The sequence below is a fragment of the Chelon labrosus genome (assembly GCF_963514085.1).
Source record: "Chelon labrosus genome assembly, chromosome: 4".
Classification (NCBI taxonomy): Eukaryota; Metazoa; Chordata; class Actinopteri; order Mugiliformes; family Mugilidae; genus Chelon; species Chelon labrosus.
This window is the reverse complement of record NC_140340.1, coordinates 20662315-20682758: the sequence shown is the minus strand read 5'-3', so window position 1 is coordinate 20682758 and position 20444 is coordinate 20662315. Positions and strand designations below refer to the sequence as shown.

The 20444-nt window shown below is 40.9% G+C and overlaps 1 protein-coding gene across 1 annotated transcript; it reads left to right on the top strand.

Annotated features, from left to right (window-relative positions):
- The first annotated feature begins 1724 nt into the window (after positions 1–1724).
- On the top strand, positions 1725–18291 carry rbpjl (recombination signal binding protein for immunoglobulin kappa J region-like). Its single transcript, XM_084543010.1, has 11 exons — positions 1725–1916; positions 5947–6081; positions 6513–6583; positions 6735–6850; positions 8268–8445; positions 10050–10187; positions 11797–11909; positions 13238–13378; positions 13698–13853; positions 14100–14203; positions 17737–18291. The coding sequence occupies exons 1-11, from the start codon at positions 1777–1779 to the stop codon at positions 18053–18055; spliced, it is 1611 nt and encodes a 536-aa protein (XP_084399136.1). The 5' UTR covers positions 1725–1776; the 3' UTR covers positions 18056–18291.
- The last annotated feature ends 2153 nt before the right edge of the window (positions 18292–20444 follow it).

The window sequence follows — 20444 nt, the reverse complement described above, 5'->3', positions numbered from 1 at the left end:
TTATATAGTACCTATGTAAGTTTGACATCTTGGATTCATGGTGAGATGAAAACAGAGAGAGGGACAGGATGGAGGACAGAGACCACATGTTCTAAGACAGACAGGGACAGACAGTGGTAGATCTGTGCAGTGAGAGGGGCAGAGAGTCTGTGGTCGGTACTGTAGGTGGTTAGGATTTGAGTGACAGCTGGATCCCATACTGAGATGAAGACACAGCACTTCTTGTTAGTGGCTTCAGATTGGAACCAGATGTTGACTCTGCTACTGTTAGCACTTTCACTGACTGCCTGACTGTTTTACTGTCTACCTGCCTGCCTGTCTCACTGCTACTACTTTCTGTATGAAGTGGCTCACTCTTTCACCTGGCCGTATATCTACCGGAGAGTGGTTTCGTAACAACACAATCAGACTGACTCAGATCAGGCTGCACATACCCTGCTTGGTGAGTTAGAAGCAGAAACATGCCTGATCTTCTGCTTCTCTTAAGTAAGACTAACATGCCATGAATTCTGACTAAGCAAACTCTATCCCGAAAATGTTTGTCTCCGGACAAATTCAACAGACACTAAAACACTTTAATATTATATTCCAGCAAAGAGTTTAACAGTACAAATCTTTTAGTAGCATTCAACCTGCAGCAGACCTGAGCTGCTTCGTCTTCTTATAATGTGGCAGAGTTCAGTCACTTCTGCTTACTCTCAGTCAAATGAAAATGACTTGTAGCTTGCTAACTCATTATTCAATCTACAAAGGACTAAAGTTATTTTAACAACCTTCAGGCTACTTAAGGAAAATTCAGTTTAATAAAACATGCACGGGACTAATCCAAGTGTGAAATGAAGACCATCTACAATATCTCTAAGGAAGCTCACTGACTACCTGTTTGACTGTTCATCTGCCTGTACAACACACTTGCTGTCTCCATCTCTGCTCAGGCACGCTGCCACTGAACTCTCTTTCTTCCTGAATGCCGTCTCTTTACTGCACTGCACAGAGCGTCACCTCCAGGCAATCAGTGTGAACCCAGAGCATTACCCTCCGTCTCCCCTCCTATGCACGCTCACTCAGTCACATTCATTCATATCTTCATGTATTCTATCTTGATGTTTATTAGAGGACTAATAGCTGATGGGACGTTGTATTGTATCCGTTTTCTTCATTTCACACATTTACTGCAAGGATATTTATTGCAGCTCTGTTTGCAGCTCAAACAGTGCTGCGGACTCTCTTACAAATAAAAAACGTGCATTTATAAAGCTTCTTTTGTTAACATTTATGCATGGAACAATTTTTTATGAACAATTAATTCAATAATTATTTCCTGGAATTATCAATTAATCTGTTTAATTTAAAAGCAGTCATTGATCCCATTTCAGGTCCTGGAATCAATGACTGTTCTACAGTTCAGGATGAAAAGTGACTTTAATTATTAATCAGACATCAGTAAAGTTGCAGATCAGTTAAATTATTAATCAGTAGTAGTTAGAGATGGTTGGGGTCTGAAGATGCTGGTGCATCTCTATCACTGGTCTCATTTATACTTGGGTTAAACTTGCAGTTCACACCATAGCACATACCTTCTGATATCTTCACATATCTTAGTCAAAGAGTTCAAATGTACAGTAGTTCAAATGGTTCGTCATTTAATGGTCATACAATGCACTTGCCCCGTTTTCCAGTATAGTAAACTTATCTTGGATGTTTTGTCTCATTAAATTATTATTATGTTATACATCTATAAATTCTTCAGTTCTTCTCGTCCTGACAGAAACATCGATGCACCAGCTGGGATTCACCCAGGCTGACACCCCTTTCTTATACCCCCCTACTCCGTCCCCCAACCCGGTCAGTCCGCTGACTCACCTGGGAACGCTGCTGTCTGGACACGACGCACCGAGGACCGGCGGATGGGACAGGTAAGACGGGTAACCGGCTGGGTAGACCTCCGAGATAAAAACTCCCGAATTACACACACGCACAGAATGTCCCGGGTTAGGAAAGTTGAGGTTGGCTGTAGTTTATCCCAAACTTTTCTCAATAGGAAAGCCTCGACGTGCCGAGAGGAATGAGCGCTTGGACGTGAAAATGCGTTCAGGGCTTCGACTCTCTGTCGCTCCGTGACCTTCCCTCGGTTTTGTTCACTGGTGGAATGGGGTGGTGGAGAGATGGTGTGGAGGTATTAAAATGCCAGGAGGAGAAGTATTTTCTGAAGGAAGAGACCCCACCCCCTGTCTTTGAAATCTGAACAACGTGGAGAGCTTGGAGAAGTTTGGAGAGATGAGGTTCGCCGTGCGCACAGAGCGCAGCGTGGCGCATGAATTCAGGCATAGCCATCTAGTCTTAAACTTTTTTTTTTTTTTTTTTATTCCATAAAGGCCACATCTAAGCTTTCGGTAGTCCTAGAAGTGGATTTTATGTTTTTAATCTCTAACACTAATAGATTGTATTGGTGGAGCACACGTAATGGAAGACTATTAAAACTGTGTCACCAACATCATTACTTCAGAAGGAAACACAAAAATACATTTAAATATCTATACACTTTATCTAATATGGTCATCTCTTTATGATTGACTGTTTACTCTGTAATAACTCTGGTTATTATTTATGATGACTAGAGGATTATAGAGTTTAATCTACACCATCATTTCTCCTAATCAATATATAGTGACACACTCATCCTGTTGTGATTATTGACCAAAAACAACCAATTACAGAATAAAAAAAGAAAAGTAATCTTCTCAGATAAAAATTCAAAAACGAATAGTTCATTTTCTCACTTTGCCTAAATTACACCTCAATTTTCCATTAAATATTCCTTGTTGACGTGATGGGAATAGTTACCATTAACATTGAGCAGTCTGTCTTATTTGTAACTGTGTAGGAGGAGTTTTTAGACTTAAATGGTAATTAGAAACAAACCCCATGTAGCAGGAAATGTCCAGTGAACCCATCAACCCAGATAATACTGTTGACCTTCAGGTCTGATAACCGAATTCATATTTAGAAACAAGCTCCACAACATTTCTGCTATCACCATAATCTGCTTTCTCATTTATATATAAAGAGATTCATTTATATTCAACCAGACGGTTTCCATACTGTTGGAGCAAATGTGAGTTAAATAAGTTCTTTAGTGTTGTCCGACTGGTGCCAATTTACTGTCTGATATGAAATATGAACAATTGATAACTATGACTTGAATAGAAAACATGAGAACATATTTGAAGGCAAAATTTAACAACCCCAAATGAGCTGACAAAAAACAACAGTGATCATAAATTCATAAATTCATTTGCTGTCATCCCACTTATGGTTAAGCATGACGGAATCAAGATCACCCTGATCACCCAACATCATTGTACAGAAAACTAATAATCAGCTGACTTGTCCACAGTTGGATAGTATGTTAGATGGCCCTTGGTTCTCCAGAGGCTTGAAGTTCAAACTCTCTGTGCACCCATCAAAGAGGACTCCTTAAACCAATGTGAGACTTTGAAGTTTGTCTGTTGAGATTCTCGCCCACTGTATCTGCTGAAATGTTGGTTTCTGTTATTAAGGTGTGTGTCTGTGAGTGGCCAGCTGATTGTATATCACATCGCATTGGGATTCCTCCTGAAAAAGTGGGAAAACGTTGTTGTTTTCAGTTTTTCACTGTTAAAAAAGGAGCTTAGTGTCCCTCACACTCACTGTGGTATAAGTCAGTGGAGCTGTGGATTGTTCCTCTGTAACTTTTATGGATATTTCTCCTCCAGCAACACCAAAGCCTCTCATTCCCTTGTTGCCAAATATTCCATGGATAACTTGACTCTAATTGCTAATGTCCTGCCACGCCTGAATGAAGAGAACACACTTTGTCATAATAATGTCTGAATGATTAAAAGTCATCTCCGTGCAGTTACACTAAGCCAGCAGTGTTACACAATAAAGAGGGCTTTAGTCGGGAACTTGAAATTTGCTCTCACTTCCTCCTTATGTAATACTCAATCAAATAGCAACTCAAAAGAAATTAGTTACTTTACTTGTCTCTTGTTTTAGTCCTCCAGATGTAGAGACAGACATGACAGTGAGCAGTGAGTGGAAGATCTTACCACCGAGTAGCAGCTAGCTTAGCTTCAGTGACTGCACACGGTTCTCCATAAGACCCCAGAAACTCAGATACCCTCCAGCTCTAAGAAGTGAGTGAACCCTGAAGGCATCATACTTTTGGCTGACGTTTCTCATCATCCTAGGAAACACAGTTGAAATACTGCAATTTTGCAATATGTGTTTTATTAACATACAGTGTATTAAAAAGTAACCTGTAGCAAATTAGTGACACTGGTTGCAAACAGGAAGTTCTTGATGTTGTTGTGGTGAGACCTCTGGGTGACACGGATTAAGGTTTTAAAATCCTAATCTAGAAGCTTTCCTCTCGTCAGTTTTTACAGCCGTCACACCTGCTGAGTCGTGCCCACTAACAAACCTAACGTTAATTGCAGTCATTACAACCTTCAGCCACTTCTAACAGAACAGCTTCTGGACCAGGAGATGTACTTTTTTTTGGAGGTGAAAGTACATTCCTCTCCTCCCTTCCCCCACTCCTGCCTTCGGTCCATTTTTTCTGTTCCCTGTGTGAAATACCAGAAGGTCGGAGCGCCTGACACACTGACCTCTGACCTCTGAAGGTCTAATTTAGATTACTGCTGGCACCCTGGTGACTGACCACACACACACACACACACACACACACACACACACATACACATAGAGAGAGCCATGTGAACCGTGAAGAGACGTGTACAGGGTCAGTGGGATCCCCCTCATATATGAACAAAACGTCCAGTGTGCGGCTCACCACGCAGACGTTCCTCTCCACAGTGCAGTCAGCGTACCGGTGGAGAAGCAGCAGGCTACAAAGCATTTACAGCTGATGCCTGACTCATGTTGCTGAGTAACAGCGCAATAAAGTAAAGTTGAGCTGGCCTCACTTTCTTCAGCGCTCCAGTGACCCAGTGAAGCAACAATTAATCCTATGTGTTTCATCGTTATGATGGACTGTAGCGCCAACCGACGGCAGGAGTGTGAAGAGGTTGTGTTGTGTGTGTGTATTGTCCTTGGTGATGTTGTGGGCTCTCCTGATATCTCTTCTTTGTGTAAATGTCCTGTAGCGATCGGAAGGCTACTCCGGAAAAGTGCTATATAAATACAAGCAGTGGAGGAATGTCCTGCCATATACGTCCCACCCCATCATCCCGTCAGAAACTGCCTTTGGCTCAAATTTATTTTTGCTGCTAAGTCCATTATGAAGATGGCCTGAGTGTGTGGTTGTGATAGCTGTGTTTAGTCTGAGCTACTTGAAGAAAATGCAGACACAGTACAGTAAGAGTTGTTTCTTTATGACAGGGTGGTAAGACTGAAGTCTGGTTAGCTCCTGTGTCAGTCAGCGTTCTTTGAAGGAAACAAGGAGGTTTTTCTCAACCACTTCCACCTGTGTTAGTTCACGATGTGGTTAGCCACTCATTTGTTTTTGTGATATGCAGCAAATTAAACAGAGAAGCTGCAAAAAAAATACAGCAGAATGAACAGCAGCCAGAAATGGTGATGTATTATAACCACTTCTTTCTTTCCTTCATAGCACATGCTTTGTTGTCCTCATAAGACAACAGAATAAAAGTAAAAGTTTACATGTGTTCAGGGTTCCCACATAATGCACTGTCATCAGCTCCAAATCAGCCTGGCCTCTTATCAGCCTCAACTGTGGGATAAACAAAGGATTATCTTGTCTTATCTTACGTTGATTCTGTAGACATTCCATGTGCAAATCATCTGCATATTAGCATTGTTATTTAGAGTTTCTTAGCACGCTGCTGTTAGCACTGAGTTGAAACTACAGATTGACTGGATGCAGCATCACAGAGCTAAAGACATGGTTGCGTAGTTTTGACAGTATATTTGTCCAATCAGGAGACTTGTCCCGAGCTTCCAAGGCTGTCAGTTACTGGGAACGGCGAGGGAACCAGGAAGAGAGGCCCACGCAGACCAGACCATCATCATCCTGCACGCAAAGGTCGCTCAGAAGTCCTACGGCAACGAGAAGAGGTTTGGTCATGCCTCTTTTGAGAGATAACTTTGAATAAACATGCTCAAAAGAGACGATAAGATTAGGAGAAGAATGACCAAATATGTGGGCTACAACAAACAGTCCTTTCTATCTGTTTGATTTGATCTATAAAGTCTGTAATAAATAAAAGCAAAAAAAAATTTAAAAAAGACAGAAAATGTAAGAAAACAACTGAAAAAGTCATGTTTGCCCTTTTTGCATTGAAAAATAATTTAAGCAGTTGCTATAAACCAAACTCTCTGGTAAATAGTCTGTCAACTAATCGTTTTACCTTTAGATAATACACGTTATTGTATCCAGTATTTAGTGCATGAAACTAATGAAGCTAATAAAAGATCTTGTGTCTCCTGGCTTGATATGATGTAAAGTGTTTTTTAATCTGTTGTTTAAATCCATGTTGCTGCTTCAGGTTCTTCTGCCCTCCACCTTGTGTTTACATCAGTGGTCCTGGATGGAGAGTCACGCAGGACCATTTGAAAGGTGAAAGAACAAAAAAACTTTTTATCAATCAATTTTAGAATAAAAGTTCTGAGTTCTGACATCTGCTTTCCTCTGTCTCCTCGTCCTACATTCTTTTCCCTGCTCTCCATCTTTCTTGTGTTATTTTCTTTTCCCTGTTGCCTCCCTCCAGCGGCTGGTTACGGAGACTCTGTATATCGAGTGTGTGGTTACATGTGTCTGGACAGCTCCAGTCAGTCACAGGCAGACTCATTTAAGCTGGTCTTTGACGAGCAGCCAAACTCCAGGGTGAGAGAACTGTGATCTTTTGTCATGTGCATACCTGTCTGTTGTGTCTTGCAGGACTGTTTTCGTCTACACACTCCTTCCCTGTCAGTCAGAGAAACCAATTTTCTGAAACTTACCCAGGCCCTTGTCCCAGTGCAAATATCCTCTAAATTCCTCTCCAAACAGCAGGTGTTCAGTGATGGCTGCTGTGGAAGCAGAATAAATCCAAAGAATGCATATAGAACCAAATCATATACACTGTTGCCCATGAAGTTGGAATAAAATATTTTTACCACTTCTCATGAAATGATTGTGACAATCTGATTTATTATATCTTCACAAAACGTCATTAATCAATCAATAAATGAAGAGGAATAAAAAGAGGAATGTATCTGAAAATAAAATTATTCCAACTTTGTATGTGGTTTTATATTTGCAGAACTCACAAGTTTAGATAGATAAGTAGACAGACAGACAGACCGACACTTTATTTATTCCGGTTTAAATACGATAAGTTTGTTATTGATATAAACCAATATTAATATTTTCATTATGGAGAAAAATCATTTAGGGTCACCCATCAACAGTGTCAGCATCCTGAACAGGCTGGAAATGACCTAACAAAGCAGTCTCCAAGCTTTCAGTTCATTTCCTAAAGAGCAGTTTAGAAGCTGAGTGTGGGGTCTCTGGCCGTCACCATCTTGTCAATTCCTGACTTCACCTGACTACTGGCTAATTCTAAAATGTTCAAAGAAGTGGTGGACCTGAGGCAAAAGACAGCTAGCAAACCTGTGGGGACAACTACCTGGCACTCAAAGCAGCTACGCCCCTTTTTTCTGCTGTAAATTTGGACATTTTAACATGAGGGTCTATGGGTATTGACTCACTGATGGAGCCAGCCTCTAGTGGACATTAGAGGAACTGCAGTTTTTCCGCTTAATCCTAAACTGTATGCTGCTGAGCTGAATTGTGGATAAATGTGATTCATTCTGCCTGGTTGTCTTACAGTCTATGTGTCAGATATGGATGAGTGAACGATGGGAAGCTGTTGTGTCTGAGCCTCGGACAGCTCTGTGTGTTTACCCAGACGAGACCATCACCTCTTTTATTATAGGCCACCGTTGTCTCGACAAACAGACTGAAATCAGCTACGCTGCTGTAAACACGCTGTGTGTGTTCAGTGGCCTCTCGCTTTTTAACTTCCTGAGCGAGAACACAAGAAACAGACATCCCACATCTGCATTACCGTACAGAGCGTCAGACAATTTAACAGTTATTTAGAAGAAAGAAAAAACTGAGTGAAATATTACTGAAGAGTCCATGTCTTTGTTCCATGTGAACGTGGATTAAATCATATCCACTCAGTCCAGCTGACATTTTCCAGACACATCCCTCCCTCTTTCACACACACACTCACACTGTCTCTGTGTTTCTGCAGCAGATGTTTGCTTGTGCCAAGTCCCTGTTCGTCTCCGATCAGGACAAGAGGAAGCATTTCTGCCTGCTGCTGCGACTCTTCCTGGGAAACAGGCAGGAAGTGGGTTCTTTCCAGAGCAGGATGATCAAAGTCATCTCCAAACCTTCACAGAAGAGACAGTCTGTGAAGAACGCCGACCGTGAGTCGCACTTTCACTGATTATAACTCTGTATATTATACAATAATAAATACGTTTTACATCATTAGACATTACTGATTAGAAATCAGTGTGATTTTTGCCATTTATAAATATTGTGTCTTTCAGACCTTTCAGACTGCTTGTTAGTGCTTCTCAGCAAACTATCATTGAAACTGTGTCAGTTTCTTTAAAGGGAAGTTGCTCTACAACTGCTCTTCAGTGCAATCAAAGAATAGAGTGAACTGGTGGTCTAGAAATAGTAAAATTCTCCTGAAGCAGTTTGTTGTGTACTGTCTGTTTCATTCCAACCCGATATTTGGTAACTGGTTGATATTCTATTTTTAAGTCACATTTGGTGTTAAGATTGCTCTAGCGTTTCCTAAATGATGCCTTTTTACAGTATGTTTTGTAACATATTGTATTTTCATTCATAATTAAGTAAAAGTTGTAAAGAATTATGTAAGTACAAGTATAAACCTCATAGTTTGGAGCAGTAGTTATTCTATAGTGTATTTTGTAGTATGGTGAGGAACACAACTTTTCACTTTTCATTGACATAAAGTATTCCCTAACCCCTAACCATAACCTAAGGCTAACATTTAATCTAAAAAACAAGTCTTAACAGGTTTTAACCCACAAATTAATTGTGCAAACCCACAATGTTAGTATTCCACCAGAGTTTTGCCCTCACAAATGACTAAAAACAAGAACACAAACACTAAAACACACTAAGGAGACATCATGCTGACAGCAGAGAGGGCAGATCAGGTGACTGCAGTGTGCTCTGGCTTCTGTGCGAGGCCCATCCCTTAACTGTGAGCGCTGGAGGGAGTTTTAATTTTTAAAAGGGAGAACATTTTATTCATATGGTCAATTTGTAAGTCCAGCCTTGGTTTAGGTAAAGGCTGGTGTGATTATGGTTTCTATGTTCTTGTTCTGCTCTGCCAATAGATTTATTATGACATCATAACAATAAAACTATCTTTTTAATAATGACAGTTTTACAAATACCAGTAGTTGAGTAAGTTGGAGGTGTCTTCAATAGCTGAAGACGATTTCTTTATTTCAATATTGTGAGTGTGGGATGTCAGCTGCACATACAGCGCACAAAACAAGTGTACAGTTTATTGCATGTTGCATGGTGGGAGTCTTGTTACGGAGAAAGTCTTTATAGTTACAAATTTTGGGCGGCGAATGTACATCTGCACCTACACTGCATTTCCATCAGTCACATGTGCAGACATGGAAACCATGAGCTATGTGTCTCACAGGTTGCAAAGGATGCATCAACCAGTAAAAGAAACATCCTCACATTAAAAAAAAGCCCAAGGTCTGAGCCTCTGTGCTGAAACCAGAGGAAACCTGTATGAATGTTTTATTTTTCTCACATGGGAAAATCTTTGGGTTGAGCAACTAACAAAGTATAAAATACAGAGCACCTTACAGAGGCTCCTTCGCCACCAAACAGGAGAAAACATAATGAAAACCAAACTGGCTTCTCGCCCCTGCTTGTGTATTTACATAGTGGTTTTTAAGCTTGTCTTTACAGTTTGTCTTAACATTGTGACTTTGTAGTGTGTCTTTGTTTCTGTGTGTGCTTTCAGTGTGTATCTCGTCTTGCTCCAGAGTTGCTTTGTTCAACCGTTTACGCTCTCAGACGGTCAGCACTCGTTACCTCTCAGTGGACAGAGGAGCTTTCATAGCCAGCGCCAGACAGTGGACGGCCTTCACCATCACCACAGGTAAATGCGCGTGTGTGTTAACTGTACAGTATATTCACAGCTACTTATTCACTCTCAGACATTCAGGGCGCATACTAGAGTGGTCAAAATGTGGTCCGTCTTCTTTTGACTTTAAAGGATCAAAAACGTTTGTAGAATTCAGATATTCCATGACAACATTATTAGCTTAAGAACAGCCCGATTAAAAAAATAAAAAATTTTGTTAATATGTCTGAGCGAGGGATAGATTGTATGTGAGCTCAGAGGTTGTGTGTTTGTGGTACCAGCTGCTACAGTGACTGTCACATGGTGTTGCCAGTAACTGTCATAGTGTGGAGTGTGATTGAACTGTAATGTGAAATGAAGCTATGTTCTTGATCAAGGCTAAAGGTTGCGTCCTCTCACTTAGAGCGTAACATTCGTGGACCTGGTTTGGTTTTCTAAGTCTACGGCAGAATATAGGGAACAACGTCTTTCCTAATTACATTGAATAAATCTGAACTTTCTCATCAATAGTATCATCAGTTTCATGGAAAAACTCCCTGGTTTAGTTTCATAGATCTATATGTGCAGAAACAAACTGCTGAAAAGCAGCGCTGCCAGGCTAGCCATTAGCAACATCATTAGCATCTGCTTTAGAGAGTCTCTGTTGTTTCTGAAGCACAACAGATGAGCGCGGACAACTCCCAGGCTCAGACAACAAACTGTAGTAGTCCAAACACTGCTGGCTCATTGGCTTGGTGTTGGAAAGCTGAAGTTCTCTGTGAAGATGCTTGTCGTAGTGGCTGTGCTGCTGTGGTAGGCCGTTTCATTTTTACTAAGCAGTAATGTTTAAAAACTTGCCTCACACTTGACAATCAAGTTTAGGCCTTTTTGGATGAAGTCTAATTTCAAGCATGCCTGGCAGAGGGAGATGCCAAATCCACATATTTATATATATCGACATAATTGATTACATCATCATTGCTGCCAGGCTACAGGGACACAGCTAAACACTGACACTAGCATCTCTCAGAGGGATATAAATGTGCTGCTAATGACTGTCAGCACTCTCACCAAGGCCAGCCTGGGTGCAGGGTTTATTGAAAAGATTTTAGTTTCTATCAATATTTAAAATAGTTTACTGTCAGACTGAATTTCGGTAACTGTAAATGTTTAATAGGAAAGCTGCTCCTTGCTTCATAAATCTTACCATCCTGAGGTGTCCAGAAGCTGAAGTGAATATATGGAGGTCTTTGTCAGAGACACTGACTCAGAGATGAACAGTGGAATCAAACTCATATCCTCTAGTCATCAGACAGCATCCCTGTATAAATACAGTTACTGCTGAAGCCGTTATTCACACACGTCTGGAAGAGCACATATAAAGGTTGTTTATTTAACATAACGGTGGCTGGTGTGCACGGACCTCCCACCACCAAAACCTCAGTCATTCATCAGCACTCTTTACTGTCACCACACGCACACACACACACTCATCTGTTATTTCATAGGGTTTAATTAAACTTCACTGACTTTAAGTGCAGACATTAAACTGCTCTTAAACTACAAAGCGTGTGTGTTACTGTCGAAAGATGTCCTTCAATTTGCATGAATATTCAAACACAATTTTCTGTGTGTGTGTGTGTAGTGGAGGACCAGCGTGCTGATCAAGGGGGCTTTGTGCTGAGCGAAAGCTTCATCTGTTACGGCTGTGTGGTCCAGTTAGTGTGTACCGACTCTGGAGTAGCTCTGCCTCCCATGGTAAGACACGCACACACACACACATACACATTAGGGTTATGTATTGTATACATGTGTGAATGCATTGTATAGCAGGTGTGTGGTAGATGCAGTTTACAAAAAACAGTCACAAACAAACTTTTGGTATGTTTTTTGCTAGAGTGGAAGAATATTTCACTTTGTTTCATATTTCAGACCAGTTTATATTCAGATTTAGAGTTATGTGTCAATGAATTTAAAGAAACAGTTAATTAAATACCATCTAATGTTCTGAGAATACGAGGTGATGAACAGCTGGTTCTAGTGGCGGAGCTAATTCTCCACTCAGAGCCGACTGAATTTAAAGATGAATTGAAGATGAGGACATAGCCACACAAAGAGATCCATACGAAGCTAAAAAACAGCTGATTAACATTTCTGCAGAGGAAGTCCACAATCTTATCATGGCTTTATATAGATTGCTCCTTTAAATCATCATAATTCAAGCATCTTCCCCGCTGAATCTTTCCTGACCGAGACATTAAATTCCCACAACTTTTAGGAGACTTAAAAAACTTAATGTGTGAAGTTTCAACCTTATTTTAAGGAGAAGAACTTGTATCAACAAAACAAGCTCTATGTAATTGCCAATAACAAGAGAAGAGAGAAAAGGTGCTCACACTGCAGTGTTGCCTGATTATTTGACCACTTACGTTAGTCCAGCTAAAATTTCTACCCTCATCCTGTATGGCTTGCACATGTGTGTCTGTACTGGTGTTTCATAACTCTCTAATACCTAAAATGATGTTGGTGTTCCTCCCATGGTCCACTTCAAGTTCTACTCAGACAAACCTCTCAGCAGAATCCTTCACCTTTTGCTGAGCAGACCCTTTCAGTGCCTCCTAAACTGCTGTCATAACAAGCTCAACTCCTGGCCTGCTGGAAGATGGTTAAGGTATATATTTTTGGAGTTGAGGCCGGTTGCTGCGTGGTTTGTTTGAAGCTACAGAAATGTTTCCTGCTGACTCGTTTGCGCGACGGGCTGCTCAGCTCAGGTTTTTGGTTGCGGTTGACGTTCGGTGACTGAAAAGGTGAAGGTGGACCAACAGGTTCAACTGCATCAGCAGACTTTGAGATGCTTAGTATTCTGTGTGCAGTGGAGTTCAAGATATGTTTAAGTGTGTTAATACTCGGAGTCGAGCCCTGGAGACACCAGAGGTAACTCACTGTGCAACCAGCAACAGTATGCAGACTCCCTGGTTGATGTACAGTTTGTGCACCATCCTTATACACGGTTCTTTATAACTATTGTATCTTAGTGAGAGCTCGGAAAATTATGCCGAGGAAATTATGACTTTTCTTTCCTCCAGGTGATTCGAAAGGTCAACAAGCAGCACGCCATCTTGGACGTGGACGAACCAGTTTCTCAGCTCCACAAGTGTGCCTTTCAGTTCAGAGACAATGCTCAAGCCTACCTGTGTCTGTCAAATGACACCATCATACAGTACCAGGTGAGACTGCCTCACTCTCACTTTTCTTATCTGCTCTGGGTTTCAATTCCTCTTTCAACTCATGGAGAAATGGTCAGCAATTGATAAAACACATAGACATATTTACTGTCAATGTCCTCATGATGGTATCCAACCCGGTGGAGCAAGAAGAAGGGCACCATGGAAGAAGATGTAGCGAAGCACTGTAATTGAGCTCTATGTTTGGTAACCCGATGATAGACCTGGACTGCCCAGGAGTTTGTTAGTAGATTTTATTGCTGCAGATAAGTTGCTTCAAGTGCTTTATGAGTCTTTCCCCCCATCCTTTCTTTTCCTCGAGGCCCCGGCCAGTGTCAAAGACCCCAGCAGAGTGGTGCTGAACGACGGATCCTGCTGGACCATCATCGGAGTTGAAGCAGTGGAGTTCACGTTTAATCAGGGTCTGGCCTGCGTCCAGACGCCAGTTAGTCCTTTTCCTGTTATCACTGGGTTAGAGGTGAGTTTGTCAAGTGCCCGGACACAAAGACTAAATTAATGTGAAACAAAAAATTTCTTAAAGTGAGAGGGGCAGACATCTAAGAGAAGGATATGCTTCTCATTTTTGTCCCACCCACCTGACATAGACACAATCCTATCAAACATCTAAACATTTCCAAACTCTAAATGAAGATAACAAACGGTGTATTGTAATGCCATGCTGAAAAAAATAATGTACTAAAACATGCTGTGTGTGTGACTGCAGGTGAATGGTGGAGGCCACGTTGCCATGCTGGAGATCCATGGAGAAAACTTCAGTCCACATCTCAAAGTGTGGTTTGGCAACAGCGAAGCCGAGACCATGTTCAAGTGAGTTAAGAAGACACTGACAGGGAGGCAACATGTGAGAGGAGGAGGAGGAGGTTTACTGAGGTGAACGCACAGTGAAATTGTGGACAGATAAGACGGTGAGAGACGGTCAAAGAAATTTGAAACAGTGACTGTACATGGACACTAGTATTCTACTCATAATCAGAGTAAAACTGACAGATGTCACCATCTCAGTCAGAACAGACTGATCAAAGGGAGTTTTAGCTCCTAATAACCAAGTAAACACTGCTTGTTTCTCTGTGGTTGGAAGAAATCCGTTCTTTCTGATCATGTTTGATCCATGTAGGGTAAACATCAGGAGGGACAGAAACATGGAGGTAGAAAAACAACCTGTTGTTCAAACAAGTGTTTGAAAAGATGAACGAAACCGGAATCAATGTGGACAGCAACTTTGGAAACGTGGAGACATCTTGGAAAATCTCCTTCCAACTATCCAATATTGTTGGGGAAATCTTATGTTCTATTTCTAGCAGAATTGATTCTCCACAGCAGCAGAACCACTTTGTCGGTAAAGTTCTCTAGTGACTGTTTTGTGGGCGTGTAAACACGTGCTTTTAGGTCTCGTGAAGACATAAAACTCAGCAAGCATCACATAGACTGGATGCCCCTAATCTTTGTTGCTAGTTTTCCTTAGCCATCATTTATCACTAAAGTCTCGTATCTGAAGAAGCTGACCCAGAAAGCCAAAACAACATAAACAGAGGTTTACTAGCAAACTTCCAGTACAGTATTACCTGTAGGTACTCGCACACACAGATGGCTTCCTGCTCTGTCTACTTTAATCATTTAAAGGAGGCCATGTGGCAAAAACACAATCAGTCTGTTCAACATGCTGATCATTCAGTAATCCCACTGGAGTTATATAAGTTGTTGGCATGAGTGACTTCTGGTTTTAGGTTAACAATCAGTCTCAGAGGCCCCATCTTTTTATTTGTGACTGTTTCATGCTACTCGTTCTCATGTTGCTTTGCGGAGACACCAGGTGTGGAGCTGGGCTGCACAAGGGGCAAATTAAAGTTTTAGTCTCGTTTAAGTGAGACTGCTGAGGCCGGCCGCTTGTAAAAGTCGACCTAAATATGAACATTTTTATGGCATTTTCATGTGAAAATATTAAGTGGCACTTACAGAGCAGATATTATGTAACCAAGCAGGTTTAACCATTTGAACCAGATTTTGAAAGAGGTTATTATGCTGTTTGTTGTGGAATTTCAGTAAAATTCAGAATATATATATATATCCTCCTGTTGTCCTCCACATCTGTATAAATGTTACATAATATATATAGATATTTATTAGTTGCTGTTTCGGAATACTGTGCTGCCAAAGTAATAGTAATAGAAAATATACTTATTGATTATGATTGGATGATTGCTAAACATCCTGGAGCCTACAGCTGCTTAATTTAGCTTAGCTTAGCACAAAGAGCAGAAGAAATATAGTCCTGTTTTCATCTGGAATAAAATAATATTTTTCATAAATTAAAAAAACAGAAAAGTTGATTGTGCACAGAATTCCAAGTTTTAAAATAAGTTTAAGTATTCTGAAGCCATAAAAAAATGAATTTCAGTAACTGATAAAATAATCTAAAACCAATCTTCTTCTCGTCTCCAATCAGAGGTGCAGAGCTGAAAAGTCTCTCTCTTTCTAAGTAGAGTCGTGCTGCTTCTGACGGGACTTTTTCTGGGGTCCCGGGCCGCTACTCTCTGCTGCTCAGGTCCGTCTGGAGTTGGAGATTATCTCAGGATTCTTGTTCCATCTGATCAGAGCACCCTTACAAGTACCGAAGTGTAAACAGCTAGTTGTTTCCTTTCTGTTTCGAGTATTTATGCTAAACTAAGCTACAGAAAAGTAACAGTGTATCATTTCCCAAAATGATACATTGTTACTTGAAATACACCAAGGCTACAGACAGAGATTATTCTTATTATTCTTTCATTATAATTTTCTTGGTTAATTGATTCATTGATTTTTTAAAAAATTTAAAAAATCCTCACCCTGAAGAAGCTGTAATGACTGGCCAATGGGGTTTTATGTGAATAGCTGCTTGTTAGTTTGCAGCTGATTAATTTAATAATTGATTCAGTCATTTTTGGTGTTTCTACACCTGGTGTAGCCAGACAAAATATTTGGTCAATCTGGTGACACTCCATCTGGATTTCATTTTGAATTGTCATCATGTTTCTACTGATACAGAGGAAAAAATACAGTCCTCCATCCAATCAGGGACATTTATCCAGCCAAGCAATTTGGGCATAATCACTTCCCAGGGGCTCCAGACCAACTTTCCCCCACTAAATTTTGTGGATGGGGGAAGTCATCGTTTTAGTCTTTCTTCCCATTTCACTTCTTAACACGGTTTGTTTTGTTTTGCTTCATTTAAGCATATGACACATTTCTGGACATTGCTGAGGAAAGAGGATGGACAGTTTGCCAACAGCTTTGATTAAAAGTATTCCTGACAGTCATGGCCACTTTACTGAACTCTCACATTTACCTGCATTCATCCGTTTGATGAGACCAAGCCAGGACTGGACCTGAGCGACATTTAAAGAGGCTTACATTAGATTCAAACATCACAGAGAGCGACTCGGCTTGGCTGACAGCGAACAAACCCCTCTCTAAGTCTCGTGCAGGAGTCTGTTTTTAAAGGAGGGCGCTGCAGAAACTTGACATTTAGGTGTCCCCTCACATATGAGTTTATGTGACGCATTTCAAAGCAAGACAGCCCGTCTGACGTCAGAATCCACCTCAGATCCCACACCTGAAGTGCTGAGGCGCCATAAGTCAGGGTCTCTGGCTGAGAGCAGCTCGCCACGGGCTTCTGCAAATACTCCTTTATCCTCCAGCAGCTCTGCAGCGTCGAGGAAAGATGTCTGTGAATTATACAGTCATCCACAGTGTGGTGTTTGTACGAGAAGCTGCAGCCAATTAGAAACATGATCCCTCATGGCCAATTCGAGTCTAAGGAGCACTATAGGTTCCTTCATAAAAGGCCGTTCACGAGGTCAGCCACAGGAGTCTGTTTAGTCTGTCACGTTATCATGTAATTATCTACTTTCACTTTTTAGATTGTCATATTTTTTGCTGTTGTTGCTGATTAACTTAAAACAACCTCCTGGAAAGTCACTTTTTTTTTGTTTTCTTTCTCTTAGTATATTTTATATACATTGTTTACTGTCTGTTTTGTTTATATATATTTTTTGGATGTTTCTGTTTAATCGGCAGATCACTTAAATAATCTGCAGTAATTTAAATCTTCCATACTTTCTTTAAAAAAGTTGAGTAAACCGTGAATGAAAGTCCAGCATTCAGACGTCTTTGCATCAAGATTTTGGATGTGTGTGGTGAAACTGAAAAACAAGTTTCAGGCTAAAAAAGCACAACAATAAGCTGAAAGATACTAAAACTCTTTTTTTTTTTCCTTCCTTCTAATATTGTCTAATTAAATGTAGCCTTATAACATCCAGCTGTGACAGTGAAACATTACTGTCATCATCTGTTTGTCCTCGCAGGTCTCCCAAGTCTCTGCTCTGCGTTGTTCCCGATGTCTCTGTTTTCAGCAACAGCTGGCGCTGTCTTCGGCGCACCATCACCGTGCCCCTGTCTCTCATCCGAATAGACGGCCTGATCTATCGCACATCCTTCAGCTTCACATACACGCCTGAGCTCCTGCCACCTCCGTCTGCCCGAGGAGCCGTTGGAGGAGGAGGAGGAGGAGGAGGAACGAAGAGAGAGGGAGGGATGGACGGAGGCCAGGAGGACGACATCCTGTTAGAAACCATCCATCAGGAGTTCACCAGAGCCAATTTTCACCTCTTCATGCAGAGTTAACTGATCCGTCGGCAGAGGTGGAGTCTTCAGGTGAATCTTTAAAGTAAAGCCTGATTAAGCCTGTGCAGATTCCGATCTAGCATTTACTGTGTCATTTTCATCTTTGTTAATGCACAATATTCTAGGGACAGAAATCTGAATTTGTCTACTTGCGTACCCAAACTGTTCAGAGCACTATTTCCCAATAACAACATTCTTAAAAGGACAAAAAGTAATGTTTTATTCTTAAAATAGTTCAGTATGGAGGCCAAAGTGTGCTGCTTTCAGGCGTCTGCCCTTTATTAAGTTTTAAGAAAGTAAACTTTATTAATTCCTGACACTAAATGGGGAAGCCGTGGCCTTGATCAGCGGCCGAAGTGCCCTTGGACATAACACCTCTTCCCAGACTTGCACCCAGACAGTGGCTTCCCACTGCATCGAATGTGCTCACCGGTCTGTGTACAAACAGATGAGTTAAAAGCGGAGAACAAAGCTCCCTACTGTGGGATCATGTGGGATTATAAGATTTAAATAAAGAAATAAATGACCATGAAAACATTTCCTAAATATTCAGATCATTTACTGTGAATTCTCAAGCTCAGTTGTTTCTCAAGCTCAAGTCTCTCAAGCTCAGTTGTTTTTATTCCTCTTGCAGCTTTGGAAGCTTCTCTCAACCTAATCAGTGTGTGGGATCATGAATAATTTCTAAGATACACTATATTGCCAAAAGTATTCACTCACCTATCCAAATAATTGAATTCAGCTGTTCCAATCACTTCCATGGCCACAGGTGTATAAAATCAAGCACCTAGGCATTCAGACTGCTTCTACAAACATTTGTGAAAGAATGGGTCGCTCTTAGGAGCTCAGTGGATTCCAGCGTGGTACTGTGATAGGATGTCACCTGTGCAACAAGTCCAGGCGTGAAATTTCCTCACTACTAAATATTCCACAGTCAACTGTCAGTGGTATTAAAACAAAATGGAAGCCACTGGGAATGACAGTGACTCAGCCACGAACTGACGGGACTTTCTGCAGAGTCCATTGCTGCAGACCTCCAAACTTCATGTGGCCTTAGATTAGCTCAAGAACAGTGCGTAGAGAGTTCCATGGAATGGGTTTCCATGGCCAAGCAGCTTCCAAGCCATATATCACCAAGTGCAATGCAAAGCGTTGGATGCAGTGGTGTAAGGCACGCCATCACTGGACTCTAGAGCAGTGGAGACGTGTTCTCTGGAGTGACGAATCATACTTCCCTATCTGGCGATCTGATGGACGAATCTTGGTTTGGTGGTTGCCAGAAGAAGGATACTTGTCTGACTGGATTGTGCCAAGTGTAAAGTTTGGTGGAGGGGGGATTATGGTGTGGGGTTGTTTTTCAGGAGCAGGACTTGGCCCCTTAGTTCCAGTGAAAAATTCCCATTAACACACCTAAACCTTTGGAAAGCCTTCCCAGAAGAGTTGTAGCTGTTATAGCTGCAAAGGGAACTAGAAAATAACTATTGTCCTATTCTTACAATTTATATAGAAACATTGTTTTAGAAATATTTACATAAGTTTATGCCAATGGTATCAACGTCCTTTTCACAACAGCACTGCTAACTGTATTGAGAACATGAATTTATAAATTTGTTACTAATGATTTGTGAATTTTATGAAACAGAGTTCCTCGCTTGTGTGGCACTTTTTTGGTGCTGAGCCCGCCCACATTGCTTGGCTTTAGTGCCAGTGTCATGCTAAGGTTCACATCCCTGACATAATGCGCTCCTGGCCAGTGAGTTTCATCTTAAATCAACGTACAGTATCTGAATAAACAAGTCTCTCACAAGAGGTGAACTGTAAGGTGTCTGGCTAACTTCAGAATGGTTAGCATTCTGAAGTTATCATGAAAACCTGTTTACTGTTATGAAGAAAAGAGATATGATAGCCTTTGATTTTCAGTTCACATTCTTAATTCAATGCAATCAAAAAATTCAATGACACATTCAAAAGAGTAAAGACATTCATTTTAATACATAATTCATGTTTTACTTTGGAAAACCTCACAAGCTATCAGCTCAGGTTGTGCCGACAACTGTCAACTTTTTTTTTTTTTTTTTTTAGCCTGGAAGCCACAAATGTTGTTTTGTTGCAGAAAGTTGATCTGGAGTCTTTCTGTTGGGAGCTGGTTTTGCTGCTGTAAAGATCTGCCAGTCCAATCAAATCATTTGGGCGGGGATTTATATAGTAACGGACACAGTAACAGCAATGTAGTTATACACATCATCTCAGCGCTGTGGAGTTAAATTATTGGTTACAGGAATGTATTTTTTTCCTAAACCTAGAATCATATTCTGATAAGAATTGATTCAATTTTTTTAGCATTGACACCATTTGTCACAGGCATCCAGATATTGTAGACTGAGCCTGT